At 43.8% G+C, this 16,772-nt stretch overlaps 1 protein-coding gene across 1 annotated transcript in view; it reads right to left on the bottom strand.

Annotated features, from left to right (window-relative positions):
- The window catches only part of TG (thyroglobulin), a 219,399-nt gene that overhangs the window by 148,401 nt on the left and 54,226 nt on the right, over positions 1 to 16,772 (bottom strand). Inside the window, exons 20-21 of the mRNA XM_039523028.1 lie at positions 10,807 to 11,031; positions 1,042 to 1,191 (exon numbers count right to left, since the gene is read on the bottom strand). Of these exons, the coding sequence (XP_039378962.1) occupies positions 1,042 to 1,191; positions 10,807 to 11,031 (375 nt within the window). The remainder of the gene's footprint in view (positions 1 to 1,041; positions 1,192 to 10,806; positions 11,032 to 16,772) is intronic.

Raw genomic sequence — 16,772 nt, 5'->3', positions numbered from 1 at the left:
TTGCTCTGGTCCACTGCACTAGGAGGAAATTCACCTACAGAGGACAGGCCCATATATTTAAGAGTATGGTTTTATTATTATTATTTATTATTATTATTATCATTGAAAAGTTGGTATAGCCCAATTAGCTAAGAGTATCAAAGAAATCCAGTAGCTTTGTAAAATGAGAAAGCAGTGTGCATTGATGTCTGAGATTGCAACTCACTTTTTCATTAATCATAAGCTGACTAAAGGTTGGATAAAGGGGTCAGGCTTTAAGTGACAATAATGCCCAAGGAATGCACTGACTAAACCCCCCAGTTCATACACCCATAGAAAGTATTCTGTATTGAGAGAGAAGTTTGCCCAAGGGGCCAGTCTACTCTAACATCAGTCTCCTCACATGTGTTTTGGGGAGTAATGCAGAAGGTGATACTAATGGGAAAAGGTATAAAGGAGAAATAAGCCCCCTTCCTTATCAATCCCAAAGAACTACCTATATGAATAAAACCATGGGAGAAAATTCACCCTGGCATAACTCCTTGACTTCAATGGATTTTCAAAACCAAACAGATACAAGGCAACATGCAAGACGGTCATGCCTTCAACCATTCAACCCAAATACCTTCCCCCACGTTATCAACATACCTCTGCTCTCTGCTTCCTCTCTTTTCTATGCAAGGGCTAATACTGAAAACAAACCGAGGGATTTAATCTGTGCATTCTTTTAGGCATCATTGCCTTTATTTTCATAGGTCTGTGGGCCAACAGACACAATTCAGGTTGTTTTTACTAGTATACAAATTACTAAGTATATTGATCCCCGCCTTATGAGCACACGTTGTGCTACAGAAGGACATAGTTATCAAGGCAAGGTTTTAGTTAGGTCCTTCCTTTAGTTAGGTGAGCTGAGGCAGGTGAGGTAATATCTTTTATTAGAGTAATTTCTGCTGGTGAGAGAGAGTAAACCCAGACCTGAAAAATTGCTCTGTGAAAGCTCAAAAGCTCTCACCACGTAGATACTGAATGACATTCTTCCATGATGATAATCAGGGCACTTACAATGATCAGCAATGAAAGCTCCAACGGAGATGGTAGTTTTTCCCACAGGACACCTGATGCAGGAGGAGCTTCCTGTCTGAAATTGATAGAACCCAGGAGGACACGGAATGCATTCGTCATTCTGAAAGTAGCTGCCTGAAGGACAAACAACTACAGAGAAAAAAACATTATTATTTCTATGGAATTCAACGGAAACTTTACCATTTCAGACATCCATACACATGTTCATAAGCAGAACACAGCTGTAGTATACTTACCATTGACTTCAATGGGTTTTGGAGCAAGACCTTGATGAGCACATGTTCACCTTAGGAGGGTTTACCAACATTGCCCCACTTAAAATGTTCACCTAAAGCCTCCAGTGACTGGAATCCAGGGAATCTAGACCAGGATCCTAATTCAGATGTGTGATAAACTCAGGACAGACAGCTGCAGGGAGGGGGTAGAAAACAGTCCCAGAAGGTTAAAGGCCCTCCTCCCTATCAACTGAGGAGGGGTGACTACAGGTCAGTCAGGTTCAGCTGAGAAGAGGGTTACCAGAGATCAATTAGAATCAGCTGGGAGGGAATTATCTGAGGTCAGTTAGGATCAGCTGATTCCAACTAAGGGCTGCCTGAGACCTTTTTAAACCCTCCCCTGTTGAGAGAGAGGGAGGGAGAGAAGGAGTCAAGCTGCCAGTAGGTGAGGAGCAGCAAGACAATGAGACTCACCAGGAGGGGAGGCTGCATTCCGTTCTCATATGGGAGAAAAACCAAGCCCAAAAGACTGGTGGAGAGAAGGAATGGACTGCCCCTGTGCAGCCAAGAAGGACTGTTTTACACAAGCCCATCTCACCAAGGCTAAAAACAGCTGAGGCTGGTGAGACCGAGAAGGTGCCTTGCCACCGATGGGTTTAAAAGAAGACCCTCAGACCAGAGCACATCAAACTCTGATGGACCTGACTCCAAGTGGGAATGTTCAGGATCAGGTCCATCTGTAATAAGATACAACTGTGGGGGCAGATTACAAAATGCAACAAAGGCTTTAGACAAAAATAGGAAAATTCACATTAACAGAAACTCTGAAAAACTCAGGGAAAAGCCACCATATGGTAATGCTTTCATGAAACAGTTCTGGTAATGAAATTGTTGGTAGGTAGTTCCAAGCAGGAAAGTAATTGTTGGATTAAAGACAACTAACTTATTGTATACATGACAACCACAACACAAAGATTTCCTCCCCATAGGTTAACAATACCTTTCTGAGTTCAGCATTTCAGAACAAACCAAGAGCAAGTTTTCCAGCTGACAGTCTGCATGTTAAGCAGATGACTAATTGTCTTCTGGGCAATCATGTAATACCATCTTTCCTTTCAGATCACTCGGACCAGTATCACCACCACAGATGAGCCTCAGACACATTTACCAGACAGTATGTTTACCTGCTATTTCACAGCTGCTTTCCAGATGTAGATTTCCTTCAAAAACCATCAAATATATATTTTGGGGCAATGATATGGTGCAAAATTTCACTTCTGTTCTTGCCCAGTGTGTTGACAGCAATTTAAACCTGTACCAAAGAGTAACTCTAGTAGAACATTGGCCATTACCACTATAGTCCACAGGGTGGATGTGCTGTATTTGCATTTAATCAGCCAACATGCTGCCTTGTGAATTAACTAACTTACTGAAATACCTCAGTGATAAATCAGAATGACAGCCTAATAACAACCATCTTCCTTCTTTCCTCTTCAGATTTGTCATGTTCCAGTAGAAGAGTCTGGGAAAGTCATAGGACTGGAGGATTCATTTCAATAGGCACCAAAGCAGGCAAACCAGGCACAACACATATCAAAAATCAATTAAAGAAGTACAAAATCCTGGAAGAGACAGGACACTCATCTCTCACGTATGTTCAGAACACCAGCCTATTTGTTCCATTTGTCAAAGAGGTTTTCCAATGTATGCAGAAAGGATCATACAAATAAAAAAGAACCTCAAGGGAAGAAACTTTTTTTTTTCCACTTACAGATGAAATAAAGAATCTACAAGCCACTGGGGAGGCAGAATGCAGAGGATGATGGAGAGATGAGTTAAAGCATTTAAAGTTTTAAAAGGAGAAAACAAACTTTTCAGAACTCTCTCCTCTGTTTCTTGTTGTAGAGCCACAGAGTGGAAGTGGCATGTGCCTGATATCATATGTATGTAAACAGGAAGACTAGATTTATGTCTGGTTTATACCCTTACTTAATAGAAGCAAAAAATGAACAGCAAGGAAAAAAGATGAAAGGTTAAAGCAAAAATGGAGCTGTCAAGCCTGGATGTCTTTCTAAAAGATATGCCCGAGTTCAACCACAAATTATGCTCAATGAAGCGATTATGGGTGGAGTTCTATGGCCTGTGTTATTCAGGTCAAACTAGATAATCATAATAGTCTCTTTCTAGCTTAAAATCTATACATGTTAACCAGGCTGGAAATGAGAGGAGAGCCTGAACGAAACCCAAGATCTAAACTACTGCTCTGGATTTAATCTTTATACCCCTAAAATGGGAGAAACCAAAACCTTGGATCCAACACTTCCATATATGAGTTTGAAACTTGGTGCTGTTCTATCTAGATTCAGGCTCTCAGGAGCAGGGGGCACTGCATTCTCAACAGCAGGACCCAGACTATAAAGCACCTCACAGCCTGGCTGTATTCAGGTCTACGTGCAAGAATCACCTCGTTTATAAGCTCTTCCCCCAGGAATAGCATTTATTCTGCCCCAGGACCAGCCCACAGTGGAATGATTGCAGGGGAGTGGACAGAAGCACCACAAGAGAAGGGCAGAGGGGAAAAAATGGGAATAGAAGGAGTAAAAGAGGGAACTTAGTTCCTTTAGGATATGCTAAATGCTTCCTCTAATTGTTGTTTGGTGCTTAGACCTCATGGCGATAGGCACCACAGAGATACTCCAAAGTCTGGGGATACCAGTGTTTGGGTAGAGCCTATCACAGAGAAAGATTTGAGCTGCTAATTCAGTTGTGAACCTAGCAGCTTTTTTATTCAGACTGATCTCTGTTTGAAACAATCTTAATACAAGTTACAAAGGGGGCGGGATAGTTCAGTGGTTGTGAGCATTGGCCTGCTAAATCCTTGAGGGGGCAATTTAGGGATCTAGGGCAAAATCAGTACTTGGTCTTACTAGTGAAGGCAGGAGGCTGGACTCAATGATCTTTCAGGGTCCCTTCCAGTTCTATGAGATAGGATATGTATATCTCCATATATAAAATTCTAAATGGAAAAGGGAACTAGCATGAATTCATGTCACCACCAAATATAAGAGTGACTAATAAACAGGTGTCATGAAAGGCCTCAGATTGTCCTCCTGAAGTGAAAAGCTTTTCCAAGCTCACAAAGCCACTAGCTGGCTGTATTTAAAATTATTTTTTCACTAACACCTTAGGCAATCATGAGATTTCTGTTGCCACATTCATCAAGGTTCAATTATGAACAACCGATCACCTCAAACTGACATAGAACTATATCCATAAAATACTCTATAGATTAGGATTAGTCAATGTAATGATAATGCAGATAAGAGTAAACTAAGACATGGCAAACACGAACAAAGAAACATCCATCTTCCAGCCAGGAAAACATGCTCCTATATGCCTCCAATACAAGCAAACCTGAAGCAACAAATTCACGGAAACCAAGGTCAGAAGGGACCATTGTGATTACCCAGTCTGACCTTCTGAATAACTCACCATAGAATTTCCCCAAATTAATCCCTAGACATGCCTTTTAGAAAAATATCCAATCTTGATTTTAAAATGGTCACGATGGAGAATCCACCATGACACTTGTACCAATGGTTATTTACTCACACCATGAAAAATGTACTTATTTCCAGTCTGAATTTGTCCAGCTTCAACCTCAAGCCATTGTATCATGTTAGACCTTTCTCTGCTCAACTGAAGATCCCAGGATCAAATATTTGTTCCCCATCTAGATACTTATAGGCTGTAATCAGGTCACCTCTTAACCTTTTCTTTGTTAAGCTAAATAGATTGAACTCTTTGAGTCTACCATTATAAGGCATGTTTTCTAATTCTTTAATCAATCATTCTCGTGGCTCATTTTCTGAACTCTCTTCAATTTATCAACATCCTTTTTGAATTGTGGGCACCAGAAGGACACAGTAGTCCAGCAGCGGTCACACTAGTGCCAAATATAGAGCCAAAATAATCTCCCTACTCCCAATTGAGATTCCTGCATTTATGCACTCCTGGAACGCAATAGCTCTTTTGGCTACAGTGTCACACTTGGACCTCAAGTTCAGCTGTTCACCATCACCCCCAAATCTTCTTCAGAGTCTGCTTCCCAGGATACAGTCCCCTATCCTGTAAGTATGGCCTACATTCTTTGTCCAGATGACAGGAAGGAAAATGTAATGGAGATGAAAAGGAAGATTAATGCACAGTGCATGTCTCAGAAGGAATACACTGAGCACAACAAATTCCTGAGACCACCAGAATGGCTCACTGCCATCAAGAGTTATCCAAACTGCCCTGTAGCAAGGGAAAAATGTCATGGAACAAGAAATAAAACAACTAACTAACTAAATAAGCTCAGGATCTGAGAAAATATTTTGTAGCTCAACAACCAACTGGACCAGGAAAGAGAGAAAAGAGAAAGGAAAATGGCTTTCACTGCTAATTATATTTAGCATGTAAAGGTAAATCTATTGAGGTTCTGATTGAAGAATCAGTCTCAGATGGAGTTTTTTCCATCTTCACAGCACCTTACAAAAACTCCTAAGTAATAAGTTAGGTAATAATTGGAGATATACCAATCTCCTAGAACTGGAAGGGACCTCGAAAGGTCATTGAGTCCAGCCCCCTGCCTTCACTAGCAGGACCAATTTTTGCCCCAGATTCCTATGTGGCCCTCTCAAGGATTGAACTCACAACACTGGGTTTATCAGGCCAATGCTCAAACCACTGAGCTATCCCTTTACAAAAGTCAATTAAAGTTTCTAATATTATCGTCATCCCCATTTACGTATGGGGAAACTAAGCCAAAGAGGATAAATGACTTGCCATAGGGCATGTATGTGACGCTTAATAGTTAGTAACCACAAACAACATATAATAGCAGAACCAGGTTAAGAACTCAGGAGTTCCTACCTGGGTAATCCTGTGTTTAGAGACTCCTAGGCCATGACCTACTACCTTCACCAAATAATGCACAGCTGCATTTCTAGACTAAGAACTAGAAAATGAAATCCCTATAAAAGCTGGACCGTGAAGCATTTTGCCACACTCAACAGTTCTTTCAAAAGCCCATTAAAACATTATTTTACAAAGGCAGTTGGTAGAATCAGCACAGTACAAAACAGGAGCCATCAAAATTAATTGTACTCTTAATGCTGCAGCTAACTCATGTTCCTGATCTTCACTTTCTGTAGTATTTATACATGATAGGTATAAAAAGGTCCACTCCATTTAAAAGTCCGCCTGCTCTGTGCACCACATTCCATTAAATTCAATGGCAAAAATTACCTTAACGCCAAGTTAAGGTTGCTTGGTGTTCTGTCGGTCTCGTGCAGAATGTTGAGCTGAGCAAAACTCAGACTTCTGAAACCCTGGAAATGCACAGTCCAGGCTGTCCAAATATTTTGATTACGTTCCCCCAGAATAAAATTGACACCCATGACTAAAAAATTGTAGCAACTTCCAGTCCAGGTTGGGCTTGTGATTAACTTTTCTTTAGTTATGTTAACTGAAGGGTGAGTTTACAGCCATCAACTTTAATGAAGTCTGTGATTCATCCAGTCAGGAGTACCGCTCAGCTCAACAGTGCATTGCAGAAGAAGGAAACCATTTTGTGGGGGCCTATAACTCAGGAACCTCATTTGACTCAAGTCAAATGAGCCCAAATATGGATCACTAATGCTAGCCCGTGCCTCAATGAGGCACACCAAATTTCAAAGGAACCTGAGCTACCATTCAGCTTCTAGAGCATTTACAAAAGTCAAATATTAAGGCAAGAATGGATACTCTTCCCGTTTTTCTCCATCGGCACATGTGTAAAAAAATTACATTTTCCTTCAATATAGTTCTGAAATTCCAATCCCCCAATGTTTTAGAGGGTGCCATGGCACTACCTTGGGTAAAACTCAACAGATTGAGACCATTTTGACTCACATCACATCAATAGTTTGATCTAGCTCTGTGTGAAAAACGAAAAAACAAGACAAAACAACAAAAAAAACCCACCTAGAAATGTTTTTGAAAAATGGTTATTTTTCAGGGCTTATATCTCTGCAATCTGTAGCTCAAATGACCCCAATTTGTCAATAACCCTACACTGCCCCTTCCTGCGGCACAACAAATTTCAAAGGAATCCAACTAATAACGTCAATTTTAGAGGCGTTAGAAAGGTCACCCTTTAAACGGAAGTAATGACAGAACCTCAACTTTAATGGCACTGCCAAGCCACTATAAAAACAACCAGTTCCTTTATTACTACAGTAATACATCTTAATAGCCAGATTGCTGGAGGAATCCAGTTTAGGTCAACAGTTATTGAAAGTTGTTAACATATGATGAATGCTCAGGGGGAACTAAATTGGTGCTTTCAAGTCACTTTCCCATCCACGTTTGCACTATTGCTGCCTGTGACTACACTACAGGCTTTATTAGCCTGTACATAGGTGGAGAAATGTTCGGCTGATTCTCCCTGCTAAGCAGACCAGGTGGGTTTCATTGGCTCTCATCAAGAACATTTGTAAAAGGGGAAATGGGGGGGCGTGTGGGGAGAATCCCTAACAAACAGACAGATTAAGAAGGCACTAGGTCTAAACACTGTCCCTCATTAGAGCCTTTTCTTAAATTGAAAATAACAGTGAGCTTTTGGACAATACCATTTTACATGGTATATCTGCATATCTGAGTGTGTATGAATGGCATGGGATTTCCCTCCAAAAACTGATGTAGCATTGACTGTCTTCACTGAATTTTTTACCTTGAGTTAATTGATTGGCAATTAATTTGGGGGAAGTTAACATGGTGAGCCTAGCGTAAACTAGAGACACTTGTAGCCTAGAACAAATGATTGGGAAGTGTCCATGCTAGCCTTGAAGGCCTTGTCTTCACTAAGAAAAAAAGGTATGTTTTTTCACATGTGGTAAGAATCATAAGGTACAATTCTAGTGAAGACAAGGCCGTTTGCCGTTTTAACATAAGTTAACAGGTTGAGGTGAACCCTAGGCTTCACCATAGACTTTAGGTGAACATATGTTACCTGACATGAGTTAGGAACACATGTTTTCTCCTAGTGAAGACATACTGGTACAAAAACTGTGGGTTTAACTACTTTGGTTAGGGGTGTGATTTTTTTTTAATCAAAATAGTGATACTAGTATAACCCCTAAGGTAGATGCAGTTACATCAGGATAGCTTATTCCTCTTCCCATACACGAATAGATATAACAGCACCTTTATACCAGTATAACTACAGCCACCATAAGAGAGGTTGTATTGTTTTAACTATCCTGGGGTAATGAAAGCATTACATAGAATCATCATAGAATCATAGAATCTCAGGGTTGGAAGGGACCTCAGGAGGTCATCTAGTCCAGGCCCCTGCTCAAAGCAGGACCAATCCCCAACTAAATCATCCCAGCCAGGGCTTTGTCAAGCCTGACCTTAAAAACCTCTAAGGAAGGAGATTCCACTACCTCCCTAGGTAACCCATTCCAGTTCTTCACCACCCTACTAGTGAAAAAGTTTTTCCTAATATCCAACCTAAACCTCCCCCCTCTACAACTTTGTAGAGTAGACTAGACACCAGAGCTTTCAACCCAGAACCTTTCGCCAGCACTAAAATGCACATAACTTTTAAAACAACAAAGAAAAAGAAATGTTTTGCCAGTATTCCCACTGACAGCAAGATAGGAGCTTCACTCCTTATCATCTGGCAACACCCTGTTACTTATTTTTATTGTTTGGGTTTTTCTCCTCTTTAAGATATAAAAAGCATCAAAGGGCTGCAGCATGTTCAGAACTCTAAACATAAAAACTCCAGCTTGTGTTTCCAGGCCAGCTACTTAGTTGGCATTGTAAGGCATTCGATTTTGTTTTTTAATAAAGAACATTAAACAGAACAATATGGGACTGAAACTAACTAAAGATGTCGTCAGTATTATCTGGTGTGGGAAAGCCAGGGCATAACTGTTTTTATTCTCTGCTCTCGGACATAACAGTGAACTCCCATCAGGCTGCAGGGAAAGCAGACAAAGGGTGTCTGGGGTTTGACAAAGGATTGTGGCAGAATGGCAGATGTGCTCCTTCTGGGTGAAATTCAACTCTTTGCACCACCCACAGCCTTCAAAACAGAGTTTGGGTGGGAGTTAAGCAGTGCTTAGGCCTGGGCTGATTCTCTGTACTGGGGTGAATTTCACCGTTTATACCAGTCGGATTGTTTGACCGTAGTGACATCAAGCAGCTTTCAGTGTTTTTGTTGTCCCTGTAATGTGCTGACCATAGGGGAATTCTCCCAGTGAAAACAGGGCCCTGTGTGCTTATTCTGGCAGGTTGTCTTCATATGAATTTATTCATTGTCAGGGGCTTTAAATGGATACGGCTTTTAAAAAATAGCAAGATAATGCTGAAGTTTGCCACACCAAGAGTATTGTTGCGTCAGGAGCTTGGCCAACACCCTCTCCTGCTCAAAGCCATTCTGGCTCTTACCCTGTAGTTCTGAGGAATTCCTGTCCAGCTGGGTGATTTTATTTTATAAATCTTTTATAATTGGAGATATACCTATCTCCTAGAACAGGAAGGGACCCTGAAAGGTCATTGAGTCCAGCCCCCTGCCTTCACTAGCAGGACCAAATACTGATTTTTGCCCCAGATCCCTAAGTGGCCCCCTCAAGGGCTGAACTCACAACCCTGGGTTTAGCAGGCCAATGCTCAAACCACTGAGCTATCCCTCCCCCACATGTAGTGATGTGGGGACTGGGGAAGTTGGGGCTCAATGGGCCATTGAGAGGGAGAGGGGTAGGAGTTTCTGGAGGGCTGGCGTACGCAGGAATATTGGGGGAAATTGACAGAAGGAGCAAAGTCACTAAGGGAAGGGGATCTAGGGGGAACGTGAGTCAGTGTCCAGTGAAGAAGGAGATACAGAAACCTAACAGCAGGGGAATAAGGGGGCAGAGCGGCAATCAGGTTGTGTGTTGGCCGGGGCTGAGAGAACTTCCATCTGCGTCTTGTACTGGCTCATCCAGCTCCTGGGACTTTGCCCAGGAATACAAGATCCCAGGAATGCTGGCACCTCTGCAGCTGCTCAGTGAGCTGGATTCTGTTCTGGTTCATGCATCACCACCAGACGTTTTAGCAGAGTCTTTATTACTGGTGGTGGTGCACAAGCCAGAAAGAGCCTCCCCTGACTTTCAGATACCAGGCTGATCTTCCAAAAACATGATCTTCTTATTTACAAACTGAGCACATTTCAGATGAAATCTGAGGGTCAGACACAGAATCTAATGCTGCCCTTTGCAGAGAATCACTTTTCAGAGTGTAACTGAACTTTAAGGATAGCAAGAATAGCACAAGTCTGGCTCCTGCCTCAGTGAGGGCCTTGCATTCACGTTGGTGCTTCAAACATCCCACCCATAGGTAGAGACTGACACCTGAGAAGTGTGCCAATGAAAGTTTCTTGTTAATGTTCCAACTGTAACTTTGCACTGACTCACAGTAACCACAGTAACAAAGGAGGGAAAGTCAAAAGGAAACATACCACATCCTTGGGAATTTGGGATTGCTCTCCCAAGAGATGAACTTCTTCGAAACCCACTCCTGCATCCGAGCTGAACACTGGGAGATAGGTCAAAATCTTCATCTCGGGGGAAACGAATGGACGTATCTGCTGGGAACTGTTTGGTGTCCAAGTGTAACACAAAGCCACCACTTTCAATCAGTGCTACAAAGCGTCCAATGAGATTCTCCCCAACAATTGCTTTTTCTAAAGGAAAAAGAAATAGAGCCGCACAGTTATGATACTGGATCTAGCTGGAAAAAATTAATATCAGGCTGATAAGCTTTAAACAAAAGGTACAGATAGATTTGGATTCTCCAGATGCTTCAGGGGACAGCTGACATGTAGACGTCTGTATAATGCTTCCACAGTGGGACCCCGGTCTGTTTGGGAGCATTTGGTGCTATTTAATACAAACAATAACCAGACATTAATAACACCCCTGGGTAATTGGCATAAACAAAATTCAATTTTTAATCTTGTATCAGATTTGAGACACAGAACCCAGTTCAGGATAACATGAATTTCAGAGAGTTGAAGTTTTCATGATCAGATTTAACCTGTATACATTGTTTCAGTGGACACTGCTTTCTCTCTCTTAGAGTCATAGGGTTTGATGCCAGAAGGGACCACCAGATCGTCTAGACTGACCTCCTGTATATCACAGGCCACCTCCACCACCCAGCACTTGCACACTAAACCCAACAACCAAAATTAGATCAAAGTATTACAGCCCACAGGAGACTAAGCTATTATGTGCCAGAGACAGAGAATAAGAGGGACCAAGATGTATCAGTGCTCAAGGCTCCTGCCGTGTCAGGGAACTGATTAAGTGAGATATCTGACCTGGGGGAACATTCCTTCCCAATCCCACATATGGTGACCAATTAGAACCTGAGCACGTGAACAAGAATGAGCCAGCCAAGAACCTGAGACAGAGAGTGTTTGGTGAGACTTCAGAGTGCTGGCCCACCCCAGCCAATGACTCATCTCCGGCCATGGCCATCCCTGATGCTTCAGAGGAAGATTAAAAAGAAGCCCAGATTACACTCAGTGGGGGTGGGGAGTGGCAAATTGCTTCCTAATCTTTAACAGTGTAGCAACCAGCCTCTACTGCTCTGCGGCACCAGCACTGGATACCCACCTGTGCAGAGATGACCACACCCCTCTTCCCTGTAGCTCAGGATAAAGATTAATTGGAGACTTGCCTTCCAGGGGAATGTGAGTATCCTTCCCTTTCCTTTATTCTGTGACCAAACAACCTGGCTCTCCTATTGCTTCTGTAAGGACAGTGTCCTACACTCAGTATGTGTGGATTCCTTGGTTTGGATGGGCCAGGAGAGAGACAGACACAGTAGGGCTCTTGGAGGAGATTTTGTTTGCTAACCCTTGTGAGAAGCTTTATGGCTTCATTTGAACCGTTCATGGATTTTGTTGCTATGAATTTGCAAGGTGAGAGCTTCCAAATGGCCTCCGAATAGCCATAAGTGATGCCCAGCGTGGTAATACATCAAACAGGAAGCATCCCAGGTATACATTTTGTACTGTCCTTGGGTTCTCCTGAATGGAACGACAGCTTCCAGACTGTGAATGCTGAGTTTTCAAAGAAAGCATGTTATGTGCGTAAACAGAGAGTGAGGTATGCGAAAGTGTGCATCCTACGGTAAAATTATTTTCAGCAGAGCAGCCAACTCAAATCAATCATTGTACTTCTGCACTCTTCTGTGTCTAGTTTCTTGACTATGTGCTGTAACCTAGTGTGGGAACTTGGCAGATAAGTATGTGAGAGCTGAAGTGTTTAGACTTCAAGGTCGAGGCTAGTTTTTATCTGCTGGTAGGCAGTAAATAGGATGATAAGTCAAACAGGTGTTAGGATGATAATTACCCTATGGGGTTACAGCTGCGGCTGTGTTAATTTTGTTAACCAATTAGCAACTGCTTGCTTGCCTGCTTCAAGAGTATAAAGATGTATGCTGGAAAGAAATAAATGACTTTTGCTGCCAATCAAACTGACTGAAGAGCTTTGTTCATATATGCCTGCGATGCAACAAATGGTGACCCCGACGTGATAGAATGAGGACAGTGTTGGTGGCCTGAACTGAAAAGAAGAAAAGGAGGCGCACCTGAGTCTCAGTGTCGGCGCACCTGAGCTCAGTGTGCGCACCTGAGTTCAGTGTTGGCGCACCTGAGCTCAGTGTCGAGTGGCAAGCCGCAGGGCGTCTGAAAGGAGGCACACCCCAGCCCAGAGGTGAGCAGCTAATATGGGAACCACTGCATCAGCGGAAGAAAGGACGGTGCATGAATGTTTGATTATCCCGTCTGCTGCGATGGGGACGGAGAAGGGACTTTCTGTTCTACCATGTTCAATCTTTGATAAATCTGTTGGGGTGCTGCTAGGCTCCGTGCTTTGGAAGTCGGTGGCTCAGGGCGATAAGGAGGCCTTCTCCTGAGTCCAGTATGGAATAAGGCGAAGGAGATAGTAGAAACTCACGGCCGAGGCAGGAGTGCAGGTGGCCCTTTCTGAGCTTTGCCGCCCAACGCCGGAATGCCTTCTGTGTTGCCGGTTGGAGCCAGAGAGTTTTTCGGTGGTGAGGACACGGTGATACCTTTGGCTTCCAACCCCTACCCTATGGATGATGTTGCGCTCCACTACCCTCCAATGTGGCTATTGGCCCCGACATGATTGATCCTGCTACGGTGAGCCTATGGAGACAGCCTCCAAAGCCATGCCGTGTCCACGGGACCTGGGGTGCCACGTGGAACATGTGCCATCAAAGCCATATCCCGATTTGACTATGTTTACTCAGTTTACTCAGTCTGATGCCTTCTATAAGGAGATGGAGCGCCAGGGTCGACAGCTGCAGCATATATGTGACAAGTTGGACCAATTGGAAGGTCTTCCACCTGGATCATCGCGATCGCATCTTCACAAGTGCTTTGACCCTCCAACTGGGGACCCTCCGGATCCGGTACAGCGCTGGCATGGAGTTTTAAGAGAAGCCATCCTTGAAGGTCTAACACCTGAGGCCTTTCCGGTGATTGCGCCAGACCCTCAACACCCTAATCATAGACGGTGGGCCCCTTTGGACTGGAAGTTGATCCGTGAGGCACAGAAATCGATCATGGCTTATGGACTAGATAATCCGTATGTACAGTCTATCATTGAACAGGTATTTGCTGGCCAAGCAATGTGTCCGTATGATGCGATTAAGCTAGCTGACATGCTTCTTACACCTACACAGAAATTGTTGTGGAAAGATGATTGGGCTAAGAGAGTTGACTTGGCTCTTGTCCGCAATTTGGATTTACCGGATGATGATCCTCGGCGCGTGGCCACTGCTGATATGTTTTTGGGAGCCGGTCGCTTTGTTGACCCGCATTTGCAAGCCCGCCTCGATCCCGGATCCTGCAGCAGTCGCAGGAACTGGCATTGGCTGCCTTTAAAGCGGTGACCCAGATTGGAAATCCGAGCCCTCACTACGCTAAATTTATGCAAGGCCCATCGGAACCGTATTCCACCTTTTTGGATCGCGAGGCTATTGATAGATCTCTCTAATCTGACGCCAGAGGCCAGAACTGCAGTTGGACTTGATCTTGCAACCCAGAATGCAAATCCCACTTGCCGCCGTATATTAGCCACCTTGCCCAAGACTGCGACCCTGATGGAAATGATTGAGGCATGTGGTAGGGCCGCTATGCTTGAGGAGACGGATAAGGCAGCAATTCATGCTAAGGCACAGGCCTCTGCACTGGCCGTGGTGTTACAACCCCTGCTCGGGCGACAGCGGGGGGCTAGAAAACCGACCCGGCCAGCCGGCCTGTTTTGCTGCGGAAAACCGGGCATTTCCGGCGGGACTGCCCTATGCAAAATGGGCAGCGGGCCTCTGATGTGTTACCTGAAGCTGCAACTGGCGCTTGCATACGATGTGATAAGTTTGGACATTGCGCCACCGACTGTTGGGCAAGGATGGAACACCGCTGCCGGAAGCGGATCACGGGCGCCCCTCGGAGGAGCGGCGACACAAGTGCCTCCACCCGCCAACCCGGCTGCCTGGAACACCTCACGGAGCAACCCGTGGCAGTGCCGGAGTGGACTTCAGCGACAGATGTAGTTTTAGAGACTGACGAGGTACAAGTTCTTCCTTCCAACACCGATGGTCCATTAGGATTTGGCCTGAGTGCCCTTTTGATTGGCAACATCAAAACAAGGTATTTTTGTTTTGCCTGGCCTTATTGATGCCGACTATACGGGAATATTGGGATAATGGTACGTGCCCTTTGTCCCCTGTGACTATAACTGCTGGTACACGTCTTGCTCAGTTAATACCTTTCAAGGGATGTGTGCCCGATCGACCCGATTGACCGCGGGTCTCGAGGGTTTGGATCCACTGGCCCTCCCACACTGCCTTTGCTATGGACATCACTCCCACCCGAACTACTCGGCTTCAGGGATCCGATGGGCGGCAGATCACTCAGGGAGGTTTTATTGGGGATGCAATGCAGAGTGGGGTAACTGAGGCACCTGTGACGACAGAGGTAGAAGATCCTGTGTTTACCTTGGAATCAGAGCCCACTGAAGCGGTTGCAGCTGAGGCCCCCATGCAGAATGATGTAGGAGATGCGCCATCTAACCTAGTATCAGAATGCCCAGGGGCAGTTGTAAATGGGGCCCCTCTACAGAGCGACATGTGTCCTCAAGAACTGCCTGTGTGTAGAAAGGGAGACGAAGAGGAGCAAGAGAATTTAGCTGTGCAGCTGGCAGATACTGGCTCACCCATTTTTAGTACTGAAAGCTCTGGGGCTCAAAAAACATTTGTGCCTGTTACAGCTGCAGCAATTGAAGAACAAATCATTGCAGAAACTGTAACATCTATGGAAACCTCAGCTGAAACTTTAAAGCCTTTAGAAGCAGTGCCTGGAAAACTATTTCCTGAACTAGTCCAAGATATTACCACTGCTCATTCGGGATTTGAGGCTGCAAACAGTAGGACTGACGAAACTGCAACAGTGTCAGTATTAGAGATGACTGCTGCAATGGTGGATGGAATGACTGAGAAAGCAACAAGATGTACACACCCTGAGCCCCTGGAGAACAACTGCTTGTTAGCTGTGACAGGATCCTTTTTGTTTGATCCTCCCTGATTGATTTAATTGATTGAAATAATTTTTGCTTTGCCTGAATGTATAGGATGATATCCTGATAATTTCCCCCGTAGAACTTGAACCACGATGGTGGTGGAACAGAAGAAAAAACACTCACATCATTGATATTGCCAATGTCTAGAAATTCCTGACTAAAAGGGCATTGAGAACTGACCCTGGTAAAGAAGCAAAGAATTGCACACTGGCAGGAAAAAATTTGGGACTCCTGCTAAAAAATGTGGTATTGATTGGATTTTGGGGTTTATTTTACAGGCTGCGCCCTGTGTTGTGGAATTTTTTTTTAGCATGTATTGCCCTCCCTAATTGGATTGTAAATGGTATTACCCCCCCCCCCATTACTACCCCTGTTTTTTAGAGCCTAATTGTTTTTTGTTTTTAAAGTTTGAGATAACTCAGCCAAAAGGTTTGTTGAGTATTCTCAAAGGGGGGGGAGTTTATGGTGTTATTTAGGCATAAATCTAGGTAATTTGGGAGAATGGCTTTGAATTTATGTGACCCAAAATACCTTTATGTAAAGTGCTTTTGTTAGTTTTATTAGACCTTTTGTAAATTTTGTGTTATGTGCTGATTATTGGTAGTTGTATGATTGTTTGATATTTGATGTAAGTTAGTGTCCATGAAAAGGAACGGTTTAGCAAGAGGAAATATGGATCGGGCCTAGGCAGGTAGGCAATAGACAGAGGCTTGGAAAGGAAAAAGGATCGGCAGGCAACAGACAACAAGCTTGGAAAACTGGTTGATAACCTTGAGGGTGTAGTTGATAGAGAAGGTAATTAACTACAAGC

The sequence above is a fragment of the Mauremys reevesii genome, linkage group 2 (genome assembly GCF_016161935.1).
Source record: "Mauremys reevesii isolate NIE-2019 linkage group 2, ASM1616193v1, whole genome shotgun sequence".
In the NCBI taxonomy this organism is placed as follows: domain Eukaryota; kingdom Metazoa; phylum Chordata; order Testudines; family Geoemydidae; genus Mauremys; species Mauremys reevesii.
This window is presented reverse-complemented; position numbering and strand designations above follow the sequence as displayed.